The sequence below is a fragment of the Heterocephalus glaber genome, unplaced genomic scaffold, assembly GCF_053883595.1.
Source record: "Heterocephalus glaber isolate CG9 unplaced genomic scaffold, H.glaber_assembly_v1.0 deba00001805, whole genome shotgun sequence".
Lineage (NCBI taxonomy): Eukaryota > Metazoa > Chordata > Mammalia > Rodentia > Bathyergidae > Heterocephalus > Heterocephalus glaber.
The window spans coordinates 3,542,658-3,564,946 of NW_028258480.1; the positions used below are offsets into that span (position 1 = coordinate 3,542,658).

At 43.5% G+C, this 22,289-nt stretch overlaps 1 protein-coding gene and 1 long non-coding RNA gene across 2 annotated transcripts in view; one reads left to right on the plus strand and one right to left on the minus strand.

Moving 5' to 3' along the window:
* Positions 1 to 815: 815 nt before the first annotated feature.
* Positions 816 to 12,449, minus strand: Cblif (cobalamin binding intrinsic factor). The gene is made up of 9 exons (XM_004869713.4): positions 12,144 to 12,449; positions 11,339 to 11,515; positions 10,544 to 10,657; positions 9,973 to 10,113; positions 8,291 to 8,472; positions 7,564 to 7,741; positions 6,252 to 6,453; positions 3,262 to 3,380; positions 816 to 950 (listed from the first exon to the last, which is right to left on the minus strand). The coding sequence occupies exons 1-9, from the start codon at positions 12,220 to 12,222 to the stop codon at positions 889 to 891; spliced, it is 1,254 nt and encodes a 417-aa protein (XP_004869770.1). The 5' UTR covers positions 12,223 to 12,449; the 3' UTR covers positions 816 to 888.
* The window catches only part of LOC147820770 (uncharacterized), a 51,011-nt gene continuing 38,673 nt past the window's right edge, over positions 9,952 to 22,289 (plus strand). The window contains exons 1-2 of the long non-coding RNA XR_015448260.1: positions 9,952 to 10,080; positions 13,473 to 13,602. This is a non-coding gene — a long non-coding RNA (uncharacterized LOC147820770). The remainder of the gene's footprint in view (positions 10,081 to 13,472; positions 13,603 to 22,289) is intronic.

The following is a 22,289-nucleotide window of genomic DNA, read 5'->3' on the forward strand; positions in this document are numbered from 1 at the left end:
CTATATTACATATAAAATGTAAATTATATCCATATGTAAATATATTGAAATTATATAATAATATACTTAAAAACTGATATTACCCAGAACAAATATTAGAAATGGAAAGGGAAAGTTAGGACATAATTTATTGAGTTCTGAACCATCTGAGAATTTTTATATAAAATAATTTTGGTTATTTGACATATATTTGTCTGTAAGTATGGATGTATGTTTCCATTAGGTGATTTAAAAGAGGTATTTGAGGGCTGGGGATTTAGCTCAGTGGTTCTGGTGCCTGCCTTGCAAGTGCAAGGTCCTGAGTTCTATCCCCAGTACCAGAAAAAAAAAAAAAAACATATATTTTGCTGGGCATGGTGGCCATGCCTGTAATCCCAGCACTCAGGAGGCTGAAGCAAGAGGATCCTGGTGAGTTCAAGCTCAGCCTGGGCTACATAGCGAGACCCTGTCTCAAAAACAAATAAACAAAAAATAAAATTTCATTTGGAGAACTAAGGAGTGGATTGTTAAATCAATAAAGGTCAGAATGATCTCCAAAACTATTGCTGGGATGCCCCCCTCCCTGCCTCCCTGGAGCAGTGGTGGCAAACCTATGGCACGAATTCCTCAGCCAGCTGTTTGCATCACTGAAAGCTCTAAAAGGTTCGCCATTGATGCCCCAGGGTTAAATAATGACCGGCAGTCACTGCATTCAGAAGCTGGAGATTTTATTTTCATGAGTCACAGATGTTGGGACATAGGAGACTTTGCATCATTGATTCTACATAGAGCAGGATTCTAACCAGGAGCAGGGGAGCATGGTAGACACCCATACTTTTGCACAGGCTTGAAATACAGTGCAAATCTTCCCCCGTGCTCTGAAGGTGTCCGGCAGCTCCCACGTCCTTCTCAGTACTGGGTGAAGTTGGCCGTGATATGTTCGTGGTTGAAGGGTACGTACTCAGCGACCCCTAGAGAGAAGCAGAGCATGACCTGAGGTGGCCACGGTGCAGGGAACCGTCCCTCTCCAAAAAGGTCAGCCCCTTAAATGCTAGAGGAGTAAAATCGCCCTGGAGAAAGATGAGCAGTGTGATTAGTTTGGAAGAAACATGCAATTGGGACTCACAGCGTTCTCGCTCCAGTCTCTAGGTTGCCACTTGGTGGAGCACGTGTAGGTGAGCCCCTTCCGATGTGCCAGCCTCCTCCCCCCATGGTGTCTTAGTTACTTTTCTCCTTGCTGAGACAAAAATGCCTGACACCCAGAGTTAAAGGCGAAAAGGTTGATTTAGCTCACAGTTTGTAGAGGTTTAGGCCATAATTGGTGGGCTCCAAGGTAGGGTGGCATGGAATGAGGCACTGAAGAGGAGAAACAGTTCATGGCAGGCAGAAGACAGCAAAAGGAGGCAAACGAACAGCTTTCTGTCAAGACGTCTTGTGACAAGACGCTTTCTGTCCCTTGTACCTTAACCAGGCTACCTGCCCTTAGGGTGGGCAGCACTTGCACCCTGAATCCTCGTGCCCTTAATCCTAGCATTGCACCAGGAGTTGATCCCAGCGTCATGTCCTTGATCACAACAGAACTATGCCAAACCATGAGTGGACTAACTCAGTAATCACCCTCTAGATCCAGCCACCTCTGGAAAGCCCCACCTGTGGCTGCATGAGGCTTTGGGGGCCGTCTAGACGCAGCTGTAACACATAAGAGTTTTGTCAATAGTATTTCTTCTGAAGACTTATCTTCGAGATTAGAGGTAATGACCGCTGGGTGTAGTACAGTACCTGACACATGGGAGTCGTGCAGTAAATTATTATTAAATTGGCTTATTTAGGCCAAGGTAGAGCATTCAAAGTTGTATCTCACATTCATTTTTGATGATTTTGTGAGAAATAAGGAAGGGTGGTAGGCTGTCAATTCTTATCTCTAGGACAGGAAAGATTTGTGATAACATCATCTATTATTTTTCACGTAGTTCAGGCAACAGAAAGAATGATGGTTTCAGGCCCAAGTATTTTGTGGGTTTCAGAGATCTCTCCTTTACCTGCCTTTTTCCTAGAGAAGAAAAGTAATTGGCAGACATGAAAATAAGTCTAAGTTCCCAGGGAAATCTCTTGAGAAAGGTAGTAGAAAAACTAAAACTAACTAAAAAAATAAGAATTTTCCCCGTCTCTCTTGGGGAGAAGCTTTCTTTCTCCCAATATATTTTTCCTACTCTTAAAAAAGAAAAAAAAGGCATTTTAACATATTCCATGCAAAAGGCACTATAATTAATAATTTTAAATGCATTGTTTCTAATCCTCACAATAACGCAGGATATGGTTATTGCTCTTTCTGTTGTGTAGCTGTAGAAACTGTGGCCTGGGGACGATAGATTACTTGAATAATGTAGTTTGTAAATAAGGAAAGGAGTATCAAGTCTCGTGTGACCCCAAGATCTCTCTTGTATGTTTTGCTGCAATCCTACAAATTCGGGGTCACCAGGTTTTGTTAACTCTATGAGAGATGCTAAGAAAGACAGCTCTCGGTTGTAAGATTGGGTAGGAAGCCTTGTATGAAGCCGTGGCCTCAGCTCTGCATTTTCTCCACGTGGTGACATTAATGTCAGCTGGACTAGGTTACATCACCACCAGACAGAGCCATACGCCCGTGCTCTTTAAGTTGGAGGACATGTAGTATTTGCAAAAACTTTAAGATTTGCCTGGGGTCTGAGTTTTATTCTTCTGCTTTCTCCACGCAAACATGCAGGCACATTAGAGATGTAAAAATAACATGAGAAAAGAAGGTGAAGAGTGAATGTTGAGAATTGCTGAGGTAGAAAGTACGTGCATCCTGGATTTGACAACCTGAACTTATTTGTCTGGTCTATCATATGCTAGATTCACCCTTCATAGAAGTCCTAAGACAGTTTTCTCCTCTGTAAAAAGAATCACTAATACAGAGTTGATCTCTTCGCTTAAAAATGATGTGTATGTCTATGTGTACATATATATAACTCATATAGACAATTGTAACTATGTATACAGTTTGACAATTAATATTTTTTATTTTTATTTTATTTATTTTTGTATTCTTTTGGTTTTTTGAGGCAGAGTCTCCCTTTGCAGCCCAGGCTGGCCTGGAACTCACACTGATCCTCTTGCCTCAGCCTCCCGAGTGTTGGGATTACAGAGTGCACCACTACACCTGGCTTGAAAATTATTTATTGATTAAATGAATGAAACAAATAATTAATAAACAAAACCTTCAGACTCTGGAAGCAATAACCATCCTGTTTCTTTTCTTACCTTCACTCAAAGGTGTCCCGTCACTGAGAAACTGCCAGTAGGTCTTGTGATTAGCATTTTCATAGATGTTGTTGATAGAAGAAACCATAAGGCCCCAAGATGTCATTCTTGTTTCAAATCTAAGAATAAAATCATATATGAGTAACACCTCACTTTATTTATTTTTAATTTGTTTTTGGTTTTTTTTGGTACCCGGAACCAAACTCGGGTCCTTGTGCTTACTCAGCAGGCAGCAAAACCACCAAGCTAAATCCCTGGCTCCTAAAACCTCACTTTAGGTCAGTCCATAAAGGATAAAATGAAGGGACAGAGAGATTTTAAATGCTTTAAAGATCAGGAGAAAGCATGCTCAAAGGTAAAAAATGCAAACGACTAATAGGTATGAAATTACTTCACTTGATATGAAATGAAATTAAAATGAATGATTTTTTTTAAAAGCAAATTAAAAGTGGAAATGCCCAAGAATGGGTGAAAAATAGGTGAGTGATAGAACAAATATCTGAAATTGAAAAATTTGGAAGTTGCAAAAATAATAATTTTTTTCCATTAAGTTTATCGGTACATTTTAGGTATACAATACAGTTGCATTCATCATTGGGATCTTGTATCTTTACATGATGTATCTTGGTTCTTATTTTTCCCCCATTCCCCTGCCCTTCCCTGTTTGCAAAAAACTAATAATTTAAAAATATTTTTCAGTAAAATTGGAAAACCTTATGCAGTATGTTAAATGAAAATGTGAAATGCATGCATATTTTACAGAAATATCTGTCCCATGTAGGTGATGAATCACAACTATTTGTATTATGCATAGAAAAAACCATAAAATTTAAAAATTAACAGTTCTTTTATTGTGAATGAACTGTAGATGATTTGTTTTCTTCTTAATAATTTTTCTCTAAAGTTTTGCTATGTGTATTTTTTATATTTACAATCTAGAAAAGGAAATTCAGGTAACACTAAAGCAAGGCTTAGAAAAGTAAGTATATTTGGAAGACAGAAAATTAAATGGCTTCCTTTCCACAAGCTGGCCCTTTCCCTGACTGCTCCTAAACTGAGAATTCTCCATGTTTCTTTGTTGCTTTTTCTTTTTGCAAAGTATAAAGCTTCCCCCAGGTTTAATTTCCTCCTCTGTGGTTTATTTCTGTGTTCTCCCTCTCCCTGATGGAGCAGGAAGAATGTGAGCTTCAGAGTCGTCAGGTCTGGCTTCGCTCTAACTCTATCAGTTACGTTTTATGTGACTTTAGGAATATTCCTTAACTTCCTCTGGTCTAATTGTCCTGTCTGCAAAATGAGACTAATTAGAGCTGTCTCACGGTCTTGTTTTGTTCTGTTTTGCTTCATTTTGGAGTGCACGTGCCTGCCACCTGCTGCGTGGTTCCTCCACATCGTTTGTCACCGCTCTTCCGTGACTGTCCAATCTCTTCTGCTCATCCTGACCTCTTCTCTCTGGCCTCCTGCAAAAGCCTGCCAACGTTTCTGTTTTGAATACTCACAATGAACAAGCTTCTGGAAGGGACTCTGTCTCTCTGAAAGACAGTCTTCGTTTCTGCGACTCCAACAGTAGTTTTGAAGCTGTTTTTTCTTGACCTCTGCAGCCAGTCACTGCAGAGCCTTCCCTGGTACTGTCTGTGTGTCCTCAGTAAAAGCCTTCACGTCACGGCATCATCAGTGTCTTCATGCCTGAGTTTCGCTCCTGTCTCCCATGAATTTCATCACTCAAAACTTGCAATGCCTGAATTTGCATTTCTCTAATGGCCAGTGAGGTTGAACGTCTTTATGGGCCGCTTTTGTTTCTTCTCCTGAGAAGAGTCTATGCATTTCAGTTGCCCATGTTCTGATTGGTTCTTTCATTTTGGGGCTCTAAGTTTTTGGAGTTCTTTATATATTGAAGATATTACGGTGGTCCTCTTTCTGAGGACTAGCTGGCACTTTCCCCCCCATATTGTAGGTTGTCTTTTCACTCTGTCCATTGTTTCCTTTGCTGTGCAGAAGCTTCATGAACACATAAATGGATAAAGAAAATGCGGTATTTATACACAGTGGATACTACTCTGCTATAAAGAAGGACAAACGAGTCATTTGTAGGAAAATGGATGCACCCTGAAAACATAATGTTAAGTGAAATAAATCAGACACGCAAGCTTAAAAAGCATGTAATTCCTCTCACATGAGAAATTCAAAGAATAAATAAGGTAAAGAGCTAAATAAAAGACAGATAAAAGGAAACAAGGAGATAGACCTACTGCAGATGCAGAGGACCACAAGATGGAGCAAGGAGGGAAGGACATGAGGGCCAGGGGGTGTTAAAAAAAATTAGGATGTGTCATGTACATGCACCAAATACCCCCAGTGAAAGAGTCAGTATGCATCTCACTCATGAACTAATAGCTAAATTAAAAGAAAACTTGCAATGCAACAAGAAGGCTAATCTCCTACCCTGGGATTTCAGGCTTTTTACAGTATCACCAACATTCTCTTCATTCTGTGTTCTCTTCTAGAGAAGCTGGCTTCTCCCAGACCCCAGATTCCCTGCTCACTGGTACCTCAAATGCTTTTTTATAGCCATTCCTCCTTCCTGGAATGAACCTGTCCCACATCTTCCTAAAGAGGACCCAGGCCCTGTTGGCCAAAGCCCCGGAACCTACTTTGGCTGTTCCAACCCAGCCCCTCTCCTTTGAATTTCCGTTACTGCAACTCTGTATTGATTTGTATGATTTAATTTTTTTTTTTTTGGTACCAGGGATTGAACTTGGGTCCTTGCGCTTGCTCAGCAGGCGGTGAAACCACTGAGCTAAATCTCCGGCCCTGTATGATTTAATTTTTCATGAAGGTGTTTTTCTATTTACTAGACTGCAAGCTCTTCCAGAGGCTGTTGGATAAATATGGTAACTTACCAGAAGGAAAATGGCAAGAAAATGAAGGAAGGAGAGGGAAGCAGAGTTTGGTTAGGCCTGGGGACCGTGGTGAACAGCACGTGCAACACTCACTTGAACACGGGGCTTTTGCGCTGGGCTTCCTCTAGGACCACAAGGAGCACGGACCCCCCGTTCACGCTGACCTCAGTGGTCACGTTGAAGAGCAGGTCCACACCCCTCAGCTGGTTGTTTATGGTGTAGACCACGGTGATGTTGGATGCTGAGGTGGGGACCGGGATGGGATAGGTGGGGACAGTTGGTGCCACTCCTTGGTCTGTGAAGAGCAAAGTGATGGAGTCTGTCAGAGATGATGGGGTTTCTACGACAGATATGAAACCTCTGTTGGTGACAACTGACCCCAGAAAGGAGGTCAAGTAAGCAGTAGTTTCAGAGCAGTCACCACGGAACTTGCCCAGCTGAGTAGAATCCTGGCAAAGCTGCCCCCCATCTCGGTAATGTGGGGAAATCACTGGGAGCAGGCTAAGGAGTCGGGTGGATGTGGCAGTGTCTCATAGAGCTGGGATCACTTTGCTGGATTTTGGTCTCTGTAGATTTTGCATTGTGATAGATAAGAAATTTATAATTCTTTTCCTTGTCTTAAGCAGCCCATGCAATGTAAATGAGCAGTATATTAATAAGTGATTAGAAAGTAGAATTAGAGAAACAAGTAGTTCTGGAGTGGTACAATTTTTGTGAAGAATGCCTCATTTCTAAATGCCTGTTTCTGCAGTGTTTGAATTTTAAGTGTTTCATTATTACATTTATAATTGTAGAACATAAAGATATTTCAAATTAAAAAGTAGAATGCCACATTTCTAACCCATCCCCTTGGGCTTCTAGGAGGATCAAACTTTCATAATTAGATCTTTAAGGTTGGCTGAAATGTCATCTCTGTTCCCCTAAGGCTCTCAAATAAAATCAACAACTGGTCCTTCCTTGTTTTGATGTTTTTGCTCTGTATATGGATTTAATTTATATTTAATAACCTTTTCATTATTCCAAATACTATAGCTGTTTGTGTACATATCTATTTCCTATGTTGTAAAGAGCAGATGTGAAGCATTATGCATGATATTTGGTGGTGTATTTGTCAAGAGAATGAGTGAAGCTATTTCGTTGTTGGGAACATGGGCTTCCCTCCTGTGGTATCCCACAACAGGCTTTTCCCATAGCAGATGCTCAGGAAATAAATGCTGAGTGCAGTAGACACGAGGGTGAGCTGTAAGGGCTGGATGATTTGGCCATGTGTTAGTGCGCTTTTGGGGACTGGAAGTCCGATAACATTAAGAAGCTTGCAAGTCACTTAATATTGATCCACACTCCATCCTTGGCGTATTTGCTACTTTTGGACAGAAGAAGAGACACATGTTAAAAGAGTTCTTACCACCACGACAAGTCATGTGGGGCACATCTAGGTAGGTCTTGCCTTTCAGAGATGGGAGGATTTGGGCAATGGACATGGGGTTCTGGAATTTTCTCTGCTTAATTTCATCAAGTACGATAGTCATCGTCTGCTCACAGTCCCACTTCTTGGCGGGCTGCACAGGTGTCACAGAGAGAGCCTGGGACAGGGGAGTGGGAGAGAGAGGTAGAGAGAGAGACAGGGAAATCAGGCACTGCTAGAAGTTGGCCCATATCTGTCTGTAAGGGACAGACTTGGTCAGTAATCTCTGTGATCACTCATGATCCAAGCTAACATGACCTGGTTTTTTAGATCAAGAAGAAGGGTTGAGAAAAGAATGTTTGGCCTCTCAAGCCTGAATGAAAAAATTCAGTATTTTTAAGGACTTGCATTAATATCATTACTTATACATAAAGCATTCAATAGTCTACATTGATCACTAGTGTATGGTTCATTATTAATAACAAACCAAAACTTTCTTGGATTTTTTTTCATTTTTTTCCAAGGAAGGAAAATTCATTCACATAAGACTGTTTTCATGCTTTATCCATAAGCTAGGGAAGGGTGAACACTTATTTGCATTTCACCAGTAGAAGCACAGAGGCCCGAGGCACCCCAAGTGTCTACCCTAGTCATACTAGTTGGAGTCTCCCAGAGACTGGGTCTGCTGATGCCAGAGTCCAGGCTGGAGCATCCAGGATGGGTTTACCTGCATGGCAAGGCCAGTACTGTAAATGTTTCCAATGATGCCATTGTCTTTGATCCTCATGCTGATATTCTCCACAATCCTCTTCAATACCTGACTGAACAGGTTTCGGTAACTGTCCCCGGAGCCTACAGGGGTCTTGTTGTACATGCACGTCAGAGCCAAAGTGGCCACGGCTCCAGTGCCTGTAAATCATGGGGGACAGGGTAGGACCGTCACCACCAGCACCACCAGCACAGCTGGAAGGCCGACATTTGCCACGTTCCTATTGGATTCTAGTCAGGAGATCCATTTAGTGCTCAGGACAAACTGTGAAATAGTTCCTGTGATAGTTTAAGAGATGAGGAGGAAATGGAGGCTCAGAGGAGTTAAGTAGCTGTCCAAGGCCACGTGGCAGGACCAGAATTTGAACCTAGATCCACGCAGCTCAATAGCTCACGCTTTTAATTAATGAAGATTGCAGTGTGTTCAATCCCACTTCTCTTGCCCCAGTGTTGACCGCTCCTAATCTCATTGTTCTTGAAGGCCTGAGTGTCACCCTTCTTTATGAAGCCCTGCTGGTCCTCCCAGAACAGCACACACAGTCTCTGTCCTGAGCTCCCGTGGTGTTTGTTTTCATATCTCCTTTGCCACCTCAGCACTCTCTGTGTGATTTCTTGTTGCTGTGCTCTGTGAATGCTTGGATGGTGGGGTGTTGCACCCAGCAAAGAAACTTTTTCATCATTTGTACATGGCAAACATTTTGGATAGAATGAGCAAGCCCCGGGACAAGACCAGAACAAATGAGAATTTTGCCAGATAGCATCTCTTATTTCATTGATCTTTCCCTCCCACCCTAAGCTGCAAGCTGCGCAGTTTCATCAAGGACAGTAATGTTACTGAAGCCCAAAGGCAGAGTCCATACTTCTTGAACTGGCCAAGGTGTCCCAGCAACGTGTGCCATTCCAGATGGGAAAAGGAGACCAGCCTCTTCTTGACCCACAGGAAGGAGCTAGAGTACATTTCCCGGCTTGCTGGAGGAGTTTCTGAGGAGGGGTGGAAGGGGTGAAAGGGTGAGATGATGCTGCAGCTCAGAGAGCAGTGGAGGAGGAAGAAGGGCCAGGAGAGAGGGCCATGACGGTAGCCCTTGGGGAGATTGCTGCACAGTGAAAGGCAGACGGAAAAAGGGTGTGGCGTTGCAGAGGAAAAAGCTTCCATTCCAAGCTGTCATACACTTGCAGAACCAAGGAACCAGAGGGTCCCACGTTTCTTGAAGGGATTAGGGTTCCAATAGTAGCTGTTTAATAGAAAGAGGACATTTGGATAAATAAGGAGACGCATCAAGGGGAATAGGGCATGAAGCACTGGCAGCAATCAGAGAGAGGGTGCAGGACAGGGTGGAAGCAAGATTTAACTGACTTGATTACTTCACTATTTAATTTGGAAAAAACTTCTGACTTCAGTGACATGTTCATTGTTCCCAGTGGAGAGGTTTTGTAGCTTCCAGACCTTTCAAGTGCTGCCCTTGCTTGTACACATTATTGTCTCCTTGTCTTTCATTTATTCCTTAATTCACACAAACATTTGTGGTTTGCCCCATCTAGACTCCTTCCAGGCTCTCAGGCCCTCTGTGGAAAGTGTCCCACGCCCCCCACCAGCTCCAGCGTGTGGCCCAGGGCAGTGTCTGACGGTGGCAACCTACTCACCCACGTGGAAGGGAGAGGTGTTGGCCAGCAAGGCCTTGGCGAAGATGGTGGCTATTGGCAAGGTGGCCTCGGAGTTCTTCTGGCACAGCGCCAAGATCGCCAGACCGGGTGAGTAGAAGGCTGTGGCTTCCTCCCTGGGGGCTGCAGGGAGGGTAGAGAATCTGCATTAGAATAACGTCCATCATGCCGCGACGTTTGTGAAGCGGGCAAAGCCAAAGCTTCTCAACAGAAACTAAACCTGTCTTGGAAGAAAGGCACAGTAATGGAAAAGGACCACGTCACTGTCGCGTAGAGTAAGGGTATCATCTGGCGTCTGCATGGCACGAACGGGACGGTGCTGGCTGCAAGCAGCAGGTGGCGGGGCCCGTCTGTGTGGTGGGAGGACTTGGCTTTCTGGCTCAGGATGGGTCAGAAGGGAATCCCTGGCTGTCGAGGCGGACAGAGTGGAGGGAACACTGTGTCTCTTCTCTAACGTTCCGCTCTCACCGCCCCCAGCCTCCTCCATCCTGGGTTTCAAGTTCTCAGCAAGGTCCCTGGCCCCTCTGTCCCCTCCATTCCCACAAGGTCTCACCTGGGGGTGACCAGCTCTCCATTTCTCTCTGTAGATCCGACACTTTGCTCCCAGGGTTTCTGCAGGAAGAGTTGAGGGCCATGATGGTGAGGGCAACTTGTCCCGTGGTTAGGTCTGCAGAGGCACAAACAGGACAGTGACTGACAGTGACAGGCGCTCTGAGGGAGCGACCACCAGGGCCCAGCTGAGCTTCCTGCTCTCATCACAAAATCGTTTTAATTTTTTAGATAGTGCATTCACATAAGCTTTTGATCTGCCTTTCCAAAGAAAGATGGAAATATACTTCAAGGAATATGGAATCTAGTGTCTTCTCTGTGACGTGATGATTCCATTGGGAATCTCTAGTTTATCTGGTTAGAAAAGCAGCAAGGACACCCGTCCAAATGGAAATCCAGTTACAAAATAATTTCAATGGTGTTATTTAACCCTAAGTACTCAGAATAGAGATTTTGCTATCATTGCCATTGCCATGAGTAACAGTAGTGTCCATAGCATTCCTGGAGGGCAGGATGTGGGAGAGCAGTAGGAGTGACCGCGTGTGTACGTGGAGCATGCAGGGCTGGAAGCTCGCTAGTCCTCATTTATCTGGGCCCTTTCTACTTCCCTGCTCTCCTCCCTGGATGCTCTGGCTTCACACATTTCTTTCTAGGTCTGTCACAAGTGTGTAGGGAATGGTGACTTAGGTACAATCTCAGGCAGAATTGGGATGGAGAGAGTGGCACAAAGCCGGGGCAGGGAAGCACCGGGTAGACGGGCATAAGGATCAGACAGCAGGCGTGGACCTGGGTATCTCACCAGCGGTGTCACTGCTCTCGAGCTCGTTAGTCAGGTCCTCCTGGGCCTCCAGGTTGTAGGGTCCGGCCAAGTTCATGGCGATCAGGACGCTAGGGTTGGGGAGGGTGGACGGCATTACCGAGTCCTCCATGAGCACTTGGATGTTGTCAACCCAGGGCTGTTCTCCTGAGGGCACAGCTGAGAAGACGAAAGCCATTTACCAAACCCCTCACCCACCATCCTAGAAACATGATTCCCAGGTCTTTTACGTCTCTTTCGTAGCCTTGGTATCCTAGGTGATTACAGAGAAATGCAAAAACATTGCAATTTTTCTTTGCAAGCCAATTAGCCCTTACATCTTCTCAAATACCCCATTCCACCAACTTTAAGCAATATGGTTCACAGACATTCCATGTGGTTTCTAGCACTTCCTTAGAGATGGCTTTCATTGCCTCTGTTTTCCCCACTCCATCTTCAGTGAATAATATTAAAGTTCTGGGACTGATCTGTCCCCAGCAAGCACCAAAACCACCTGCTCCTAGTGGTCCGGGTCATGAGAGCCACTGAACATCTGTACCAGCTGCTGTTATTCCTGGGTACGAGTCATCCAACCTTAACAAAGCGTCCAACAACTCGACTCCTACGGAACTTGTCCTATTAAGTCAGGAGAGATGACATCACACCGGCACCCACCTCAACTCAGGTCGGGACGCCTGCTGCGATAGCTCTCGCAACCCTTTCTCATCAGCGGACCTCAGTGCCTGAGATCTCTGCCTCTGGCCAGGGCCAGTTGTCCCGTCCTGCTCGGAATGAGCGCCATACTCACAGCAGGAGCTTCTGACCCGGGCAGAGGTCCCAGCCAGAGCCCAGAGCTGGCTCAGGAGGAGGAGGGCAAGCCAGGCCATTTCTGCTCACAGACAGCAGTATTTTCGCGCGAGCGTTTCTCTGGCGTGTCTTATATGTGCTTGTCTTCCAAAAACAGTCTGCTTCTGACCCAGCCGCCTCTGAGCACCTGTGCTGAGCTCTCCTTCCCTGACAAGGTGAATTTCCACGTGGTTATCTGTGTTTACCTAAGGACCTCTGATAGGTCTCGAAGGGGACTTCCAGGCAGTCCAGTCACACGAGAAACTGAAGGCCAGGCATGCAGCAAAGACAGTAATGACAAATATCCTCTAGCAGGTCCCTGGGTCATTGCCCTGGAGGTCTGGCTAACGTTCAAGTCTAAACAAGCCTTTTCCTAGGACTTATTCTCCATGGCCAGGTGACCTTGCGGTTGTTTATCTGCAACCGCTTCACTGAGGTTTGGGAGGTGGTGGACCTCTGCTCACTCCATGCTCTGGGGCCCCTTTTCGCTCTCAGGTGAGGACTTGCCTTCAGGTGAAGTCTGACTTGGTGCAATTCCATTAACCGGGACCTGGATGTTAGCCCAGGCTCTGTGTGACTTTAGGCAAGAAATAGACCTTAATTTTCACCAATATTGTTGTGTTTGTTTCTTTCCTTTCCTTATCCAGGGACAGAAACAGTCTCCAACACCCAAAGCTCTCAGGTCTTTAAAGTCAGTAATTAGAAATGTGGGATCTGTTAACTATATTACTATTCACTCTTAAAAAACCCAAAACTGTACACCCTCCCCCTGCCCCCCGAAATGTAGCCATGTAATAAAGTAAGGAATACCCCCCTATAAAGAGAACTGGAACTAGTGTCTTGAAATTGTGAGGGAAGAGCCTGAGTCCTTTCTGCATTTTAAATAGCTTCTTCGAGGGGAAAATTGTCCAGTGGCTCACGTTGTAGAATAAAAGTAGAGGTCCTTTTAGGGTCCTACAAGGCTTTGTAAGATTCCGTTTCCAGTTTCCTTTATAAACTCACTGCCAACCGCATTCTCTCCTGCTCACTCTGTTCCAGCCCAATGGAGGCTCCATGTTCCTCGAAAGCTTTACAGGCCTTTGCACGTGAGAGTCCCCAGAACACTGCCAGACAGTCTTTTGGTGGCTGCTTGCTTTCTTGTTTTCCCTGCCCAGGGGGAAATGATGGGAAAGGGCTTCCAGCCCCTGCCCATGAGGCAGCTTCAGCACCACCCCATCAGCCTGCAGGCCACGCTCCTGCCTCACCAAGTTACACGGTGTGGTTGTTTATCACCTGTTTCCTTCCTCTCTAGAGCGTGTGCTCCGAGGAGGAGGGCATTTGGTCGCTTCTCCGTCCCCAGCACTTGTGACCTGCATGCACGAGGGACTGAACAAACACAAAAGACCCTTTTCCTTTTCCGGGATCACTGGTACCTTTGTGAGGTAGGAGCATATTGAGATGTATCAATCTCGTCACCCCACGTCATCCCCAGGAGTCCCCTTGTGTCGCGTGTGGGCAGGTCTAACTCTGAGGTCCACCGCGAAGCATGAGTGAGGGCCCGAGTCATGAAGGCTGCCTGCCTCCCCATTGCCCGCAGGGAGCTCTCTGGCTCCGCATGGCCACTTCTCTGAGGAAGCTGCCAGGGTCAAGCTGTGTCACGGAGAAGCCCACGAGGTGGACGCCCGACAGTGGCCTCCAGCCCACAACCGGCAGGGGGAATCCTGCTCACATCCATGCGAAGGAACTGAAAAACACACCTTCTTCCCCTTGGAGCTCTGAGAGGAGGCCGCCCCAGCTGACGCGCTGGTTGCTGCCTCCCAGAGACTAAGCCAGGGGACCAGGAAAGTCCTCCCTGGATTCCTAACCCAGTGGAGCTGCAGGATAACAAGCGTTGTTTTAGGCTAAGTTTTAGGGTAACTTGTGATACAGTGATATTTGATGTGTGATTGAGAAATACGGCAAATATTTGCATTAGAATAATTTATTGCAGTAAAAGACATCTTGCTATTAATCGCCTCGATTTGAACTCACTGTCATTGTTCTGGACTCTTTGCAGCAGCTCTGCAGTCCTCTTTCCTGAGTGTCTTAGTTGAGTCATGGCTGTGCTGATGTCTTGAATTGATTCAAAACGTTGATCTTTCACAGTCGTTTTGACTTTAGGGAAGAGCCGGAAGTCACATGGTGCCAGATCCGATGAGTAAGATGGATGAGGACACAGAGTAGTGTTTTTTTTTTTTTTTTTTGATACCGGGGATCGAACTTGGGACCTTGCGCTTGCAAGGCAGGGGGCAGAACCACTGAGCTAAATCCCTGGCTCCAGGGTAGTGTCTTATGAGCTGCCTTTCTGTTGGTTAGGACTGGGCAACAGCAACCGCTATATTTTTATGTTATCACACCTAGTAAAGACACTCATGAAAGAGGACTTCAGAACTGCTTCCAAAAATGTCAAGAATGATGGGATAAGTGTGTTCAAAGTGAGAGAGGGGGAATCTAGAGGGAGGCCGATGGCAATGTGTCTTTTCCTGCAACACATTTAACTGTGACTGTATATTTTGGTCGTCCCTGTATGTACTCAGTGCTTCAGCTATGGTAAGAACAGAAAGACAGTCTGGGTCTCTGTGGTGGAGAACCATGCATGCTGTGCAAAGGAATAGTGGACAGAACAATGCGTTCTTCCCATCCCTGCCCTGGCCAGCTGTCCACGTCCTAACCTGTGGAACGTGAAAATATAGGTTATATAGGTTATCTGGCAAAAGGGAATTCGAGTGATGCTAGCATTGAAGTTGCTAACGAGCTGACTTTGAAACAAGAAAATTAGTTAGAATTACCTGGTGGGCCCAGGGCATCCATAGGGAGGACGGCGCAGGCAAAGCAGGCACGGACTCTGGAAGGGAAGCAGCCGGTTCACATCTAGATTTTACCCCGTGAGGCCCACCTGGGACTTCTGACCTCCAGAACTTTCGCATAATAAATTGGTCTTATTTATATTAAGAAAAGTTTTGTACTCCATTACTGCAAGAGTAAGGCTCGGAAGCTTCCCTAGGAACCCGCATGGTGCTGCCCGGGGGGGGGGGGTGTCCCGAGCCTGCTCAGGACCACCTGCGATGACGTGCACACCCGCACACCTGCCGCGGCCTAGCTCTTCGCCGTGCGCTTCTCCGAGGTTGTCGCTGGCAGGCACGGTTCCCACGCCACACGGTGTGGCGGCTGCACTTAACAAATGCGGCAGCTCCCACAACAGGCACCTGCGGGCCGTGCCTTTCTTCACTGGCACTGTTTCGTCACTTTGCTCAGCTCCACTGGCCCACTCACTCACTCATTTTCCTATGCCTAGCATCTGGGTTTCAAAGTTCTCTCTCTGTCTCTCTCTGTCTCTCTATCTGGTGTCCGTCTCCTCTCTCTGTGTCTCGCTCTCGGCTCCTACGAGGTTTATTTGTGGAGATGGAGATGATTCTTTCCCGTGGCAACAGATGGAACTTTCCCTCCTTAGCATCAGCCTAGGTTGTCCCAACAGCCCCAGGCCTCAGGAGCTTCTCTTCAGGCCAGTAAGGCCAGAGTGGGGTTTCCGGAGTGCGAAGCGGGTGCTCCTTCACTGGCCTTCGTGTTGTCCGAGAGTAAAGGTGTTTCTCGGACAGCAGCTACTCTGCTCTCCTTAGGCCACTTGTGGGGAGAGACTCTATTGTCTTAAAAACGGAGGCTAGAATCACGAGAGGAGGAGCTAGGAAACGGGTGTACGGTGTTTGATTCAATCAGAAAATTAAATGAGAACTGAAAATAAGTCACTTTTTATTAAAATTTTCATTTTTTCCAGTACGTGTTTGTAGTACGTGCATTTTACAGTCATCTTGGGGAGTGGGTACATGCGTATCATGCAGCTTGTTTCTCTAATTCCCTCCTCCTCCCTCTCTCCTCCTGCAGGACCCGTCCCACTTTTCATTCTTGCTGATGTAACCAATCTCAGTTCAGGGCATCTGATGTGCACAGTCACTGAGGTTATTAGGACCTTGTGCAGAACATAGCTTCACTCTACCTGTTTCTCCATCCCCTCCATCTGAGAAAGGCAAAGTACAAACTAAGAAGAATAAAGATTGATTTTTTTTTCTTAAGTTCTTTTATTGGTACATTTTAGGTATACAATACCTTTACATTTATCTTTGGGTGCTTGTACCTGTGCGTGATGTATCTGGGTTCTTATTTTTTCCCCATTCCCTGTGCGCCTTTCACCTCTAAACCCTTCCCTATTTACATAGTTAGTTTCCATTTTTTTCTTTTATCATAATGTTTCCTTTCCATTCTTTCCTTTCCCCTTCCCCTCCCACCACCCATACCCCTTTGGACCTTTTCCTATTTCAAAGTATCAATTATTAGTTACTAATCCTTTTAGTTCTTATTTACACTCTCAGTTTCTCACACTAGAGAAACCATTCGGTATTTACACGTGTATCCTATTTATTTCACTTAAGAGTATGGCCTCAATATGCATCCATTTAGCTATAAATGACTCTAGTCTCTCATTTTTTATGGCTGAGTAGTACTCCATTTGATAAAAAAACACCACATCTTCTTTATCCAGTTTCCAGCTGATGGGCACTTGGGCTGTTTCCAAGCTTTAGCTATTACAAACTGTGCCGCTATGAACATGGGTGCACATGTATCACTGTGGTATAATTCTTTTAATCCTTTGGGGAAGATACCCAGCAGGGGAATAGCTGGGTCAAATGGGACCTCTAGTCCTAGTTCTTTGAGGTATCTCCATACTGATTTCCACAGTGGTTGCACCAGTCTACACTCCCACCAACAATGGAGAAGGGTTCCTTTCTCTCCACAACCCCACCAGCATTTGTTATTGGTTGATTTCTTGATAGCAGCCATTCTTTCTGGGGTGAGGTGGAATCTCAGTGTTGTTTTCATCTGCATCTCTTGAATGACCAGTGATGTTGAACATTTTTTCATATGTTTATTTGCTGCTTTTACTTCTTTGTCTGAGAAATGTCTGTTCATTTCAGATGCCCATTTTTGAATTGGGTCTTTGAATTTGGGGGTCTGATTTTTTTCAGTTCTTTATATATTCTAGATAGCAGTCCCTTGTCTGAGCTACAGCTGCTAAATTTTTTTCCCCATATTGTAGGTTGTCTGTTAGCTCTGTTGGCGGTTTTTCTTGCAGTGCAAAAGCTTTTCAATAAGATGAAATCCCACTTGTTGATTCTTTCTGGTAGTTCCCATGCTACTGAGGTTTTGTTCATAAAGTCTTTTCCTATGCCAATATCTTCAAGAGTTCTACCTAACTTATCTTCCAGCAAGTTTAGTGTTTTTGTCTTAATATTTAGATCTTTAATCCACTTAGATCTCAGTTTAGTGCATGGTGATAGATATGGGTCTAGTTTTAATCTCTGACAGGTTGAAATCCAGTTTTTCCAACACCATTTATTAAATATGCTATCTTTCCTCCAATGATGGTGGTTGGCTCCTTTGTCAAAGATGAGGTGGCTGAGTATGTCTGAAGTTGTTTTTGCATCTTCTAATCTATTCCACTGATCCTCGGGTCTGTTTCTTTGCCAATACCATGCTGTTTTTATCACAGTAGCTTTGTAGTATAGTTTCAAGTTGGGTATTGTGATTCCCCCAGCCATGAATCTGTTTCCCAGAATTGCTTTTGCTATTCTAGGTCTCTTCTGGCTCCAAATGAATTTTTAGATTTTTTCTCTAGCTCTGTGAAGTATATTGTTGGAGTTTCAATCGGCATTGCATTAAATCTATATAACAGTTTTGTAAGTATGGCCATTTTCATTATATTGGTTCTTCCTACCCAAGAACAAGGGATGTATTTCCATTTTCTTATATCCTCCTCAATCTCCTTTTTTCAGGGTGCTGTAGTTTTCAGCGTAGAGGTCTTTTGCTTCCTTTGTTAGATTGATTCCTAGATATTTCAGTTTTTTGGATGCTATTGTAAAAGGAATTGTTTCCCTAATTTCTCTCTCAGTGAGTCTGCTATTTGTGTATAAGAAGGCTATTGTTTTTTGAGTGTTGACTTATATCCAGGTACTCTACTGAATCTGTCAATTAAGTCCAGAAGTCTTTTGGTAGAGTTTTTTGAGTCTTCTATGTAAAGTATCATATCATCAGCAAATAATAACAGTTTAACTTCTTCCTTTCCTATCTTTATTCCTTTTATTTCTTTCCCTTTTCTAATTGCTGTGGCTAATGATTCCAGAACTATATTGAACAGGAGTGGTGATAGTGGGCATCCTTGTCTTGTTCCTGATTTTAGTGTGAAAGTTTTCAATTTTTGACCATTTAGTATGATGTTGGCTGTTGGTTTTTCATAGATAGCTTTAATCAGGTTGAGATAAAGACCTTCTATTCCAATTTTCTGTAGGGTTTTTATCATGAATGGGTGTTGGATTTTGTCAAATGCCTTTCCTGCATCTATTGAGATGATCATATGGTTTTTGTCCTTGACTCTGTTAATATGGTGTATTACATTTATTGATTTACATATGTTGAACCATCCTTGCATCCCTGGGATAAAATCTGACTTGGTCAGGGTGTATGATCTTCTTGATGACCCTCTGTATTCTGTTTGCCAGTATCTTTCTGAGGATTTTTGCATCTATGTTCATTAGGGAGATTGGCCTGTAGTTCTCTTTTTGGGTTGGGTCTTTCCCTGGTTTTGGAATCAAAGTAATACTTGCTTCCAGGAATGAATTTGGAATTTTTGCTTCCCTTTCAATTTCCTTGATGAGCTTAAAGAGTAATGGCATTAGTTCTTTTTTAAATGTCTTGTAGAATTCAGCAGTGAAGCCATCAGGACCTGGGGTTTTCTTTGTTGATAAATTTTTTATTACATTTTCTTTTTTGAAAAAATTTTTGTTTATTACATTTTCAATTTCACTCATTGTAACTGGGGTGTTTAGAATTTCTATATCTTCTTCATTTAACTTTGGCAATTCATATGTATCTAGGAATCTGTCCATTTCTTCTGTGTTTTCCATTTTATTAGAGTACAGGTTCTCAAAGAAGGTTTTGATGATCCTCTGGATTTCTGCTGGTTCTGTTGTGACTTCCCCTTTTTTATTCTTAATTGCATGGATTTGAGTCTTTTCTTTCCTTTTTTTGATAAGGTTGACTAAAGGTTTATCGATTTTACTTATTCTTTCAAAAAACCAACTCTTTGATTCATTAATTTTTTGTATCCTTCTCTTAGTCTCCATTGCATTGATTTCTGCTCTGATCTTTGTAATTTCCTCTCTTGTGCGGGCTTTGGGCTTGTTATTCTCTTCTTTTTCTAGGAGTTTGAGGTTCTGCATTAGATTATTTATCTGAGTTCTTTTTGTTTTCCTAATATGGGCATTCACTGCTACGCATTTCCCGCGTAGAACTGCTCTCATTGTGTCCCATAGATTCCTGTATGTTGTACTGGCATTTTCATTTACTTGTAGAAACTTTAATTTCTTCTCTAATTACTTCTGTGACCCATTGGTTGTTCAGGAGGGTGTTATTCAATTTCCAGGTGTTTGTGGGAGTTTTGTAGTTTCTCCTGTTATTGATCTCCAATCTTATTGCACTATGGTCTGATAATATACAGGGGGTAATTTCAATTCTTTTACATTGACTTAGACATGTCCTGTGAGCTAGCAAGTGGTCTATTTTGGAGAATGACCTGTGTGCAGCTGAAAAGAATGTGTATTCTGATTTTGTTGGGTGGAACACTCTGTAAATATCTATTAAGTCCATTTGTTCAATAGCTTGGTTCAGTTCTAGAATTTCATTGTTGATTTTTTTGTCTAGATGTTCTGTCTATTTGTGATAGTGGGGTATTGAGTTCCCTCACTACAACTGTATTAGTGTTTATTTGGTTTTTCATGTCCATTAATATTTATTTTGTATAGTTGGGGGCATTCGTATTTGGTGCATCTATATTTAGGATTGTCATCTCTTCCTCTTGGATTGTTCCCCTCACAGGGATGTAGTGACCATCTTTGTCTCTCTTAATTCGTTTTGGTTTGAAAACTACTTTGTCTGCAAATAAGATTGCTACCCTGCTTTCTTCTGGGTTCCTGTGGCATGGAGAACTGTTTTCCCTCCTTTTACTTTTAGTCTATGAATTTCCTTTTGAGTTAGGTGTGTTTCTTGTATACAGCATCTTGTTGCATTTTCCTTTTTAATCTGTTCTGCCAGTCTATTTCTTTTGATTGGTGAATTGAGACCATTAACATTGAGGGTTATAATTGATAGATGCTGATTTATCCTTGTCATGATGTTTTACTTTTGTTGGCTCTTTTATTTCTTATTTTTTCCCCCTTTCCCTTTAGTGTCTTACCTTGCCTGTTGGCTTCCCTCTGTTGGGCCTCACGGAGTTGTGGCTTTCATTGCTTTTTTCTAGGATATTGTTTAGAATTGCTTGTAGTGCTGGTTTGGTGTTCATGAAATTTCTCAGGTGTTCTTTGTCATGGAAGTATCTAATTTCTCCATCAATTTTGAAAGATAATTTTGCAGGATACAACAGTCTAGGTTGGAAGTTATTTTCTTTTAGGGCTTGAAATACTTCACTCCAGGCTCTCCTTGATTTGAGGGTTTGTGTTGAGAAGTTTACCATGATTCTGATGGGCTTTCCTTTGTAGGTGATGTTTTTTCTTTTCTCTAACTGCTTGCAGGATTTTTTTCTTCTGTTGGGTTTCTGGGATCTTGACTGTTATAAGTCTAGGTGTAGATTTTTTTTGTCATGGCTAGTTGGAGTTCTATATGCCTTGCTTATCTGTATGTCCAATTCTCCACCTCTGTCTGGGAAGTTTTCTACTATTACTTCTGTGAACAGTTTTTTTTATGTCAATTGTACTTTCTCCTGTTTTTTCATGGACTCCTATCAGTCTTATGTTATTCTTCTTTTCATCATCTAGCAGCTGTTGAATTGATTTCTCATGGTCCCTTACTATTTTTAAGAAATCTCTGTTTTCATGGTCCTTAACTGCAATCCTGTCTTCTATATCTAATATTCTGTCTGCAGATTCTCTTAATCTGCTCTGCATGCTTTCAATGGAGTTTTTAATCTCCTGAATATCTGTTTGAATCTGTTTCATGGATTCCATTTCTTTCTTATGCTGGGCATTCCTGGCTTCCAGCATGTTTCTGATCTCATCTACTTTTTTTTATCTGTTTCAGTTCTAGAGCCTCTAATCATGTCTTTCACTCTGCTCACCATCTCTGTAGTTATCTGGGAGATTATTTGTGCTTTGAATTTTTCTAAAGCCTCATTCATCTGTTTTGTTACTTCCTGTGCTATCAGTTCAGGGTGTCCAGGTGGTTGATTATCAGACTTTTGCACCTCATTTCCCCCAGAAATTGCCTTTTGTGGGGTGGAAGTCTGGGTTTGTGACTTGCTTAAATGCCTTCTCATTTTTGTTTTTGGTACTCTCCCTGGTTTAATTCCTGGGCTGATATTATGAAGTTGTTTATTGTAAGTATCTTTGTTGGTCTATTTAAAACTCTTATGGAATGATTGCTTCTCAGAGGTGTCTTCCAGATATAGCTGGTCTTTAGGTTTTGAGTCTCTAATGACTCTGAGGCTATCTCATTTTCCTTATACCAGGAAGGAAAACTGTTTAGATCAATCACGACACCTTAGCCCAAGTCATACAATCAGCAACACCATAGCATCAAATACCTCTTAGAGAATGACAGTTTGTGGTAGTTATTAATCTATCACCTTTAAAAAATGAAGGGCCTCCTTCAAGGCATGTCTCTGCTGTCACAATAGACAACGTGGGCAGCAGTGTGCAGGTGTAAATCAATGAGTCTCAGTAAGCTAGTCCCAGACCCGTGAGATTCAGGCAGATTTCTGGTTGCAAGTCCCAAGCTGAGCTCCCTGTCCTTCTGCAGGGTTGCACTCTGCAAGTTTCTACTGCAGGTTTCAGCTGCTTTTCCCCTGAAGAAAGTCCAGTTTCCCATGGGAGCTGATGATCCCTCCAACTTACCACACATGGTGGTCTGGTGTGCCTTTATTACAGAGATTCCCTTCACTTTTCCAGCGGGCTTGTTTTCATCAGGGAGCCTGAGACAGGCACTCTCTCTGTTGTTCACTCCTGGCGCTCAGGACAATGGCTTTTGTCCCCCTGTGCCTCTGCAGTGTGTA

Excerpts from the sequence above, each read along its gene's own strand:
- Cblif (XM_004869713.4), bottom strand. The coding sequence starts at position 12,222 with ATGGCCTGGCTTGCCCTCCTCCTCCTGAGCCAGCTCTGGGCTCTGGCT. Across the intron at positions 11,516-12,143 it reads CCGGGTCAGAAGCTCCTGCT|CTGTGCCCTCAGGAGAACAG; the intron begins GTGAGTATGGCG and ends TCGTCTTCTCAG. Across the intron at positions 10,114-10,543 it reads GGAGAGCTGGTCACCCCCAG|CCCCCAGGGAGGAAGCCACA; the intron begins GTGAGACCTTGT and ends CCCTCCCTGCAG.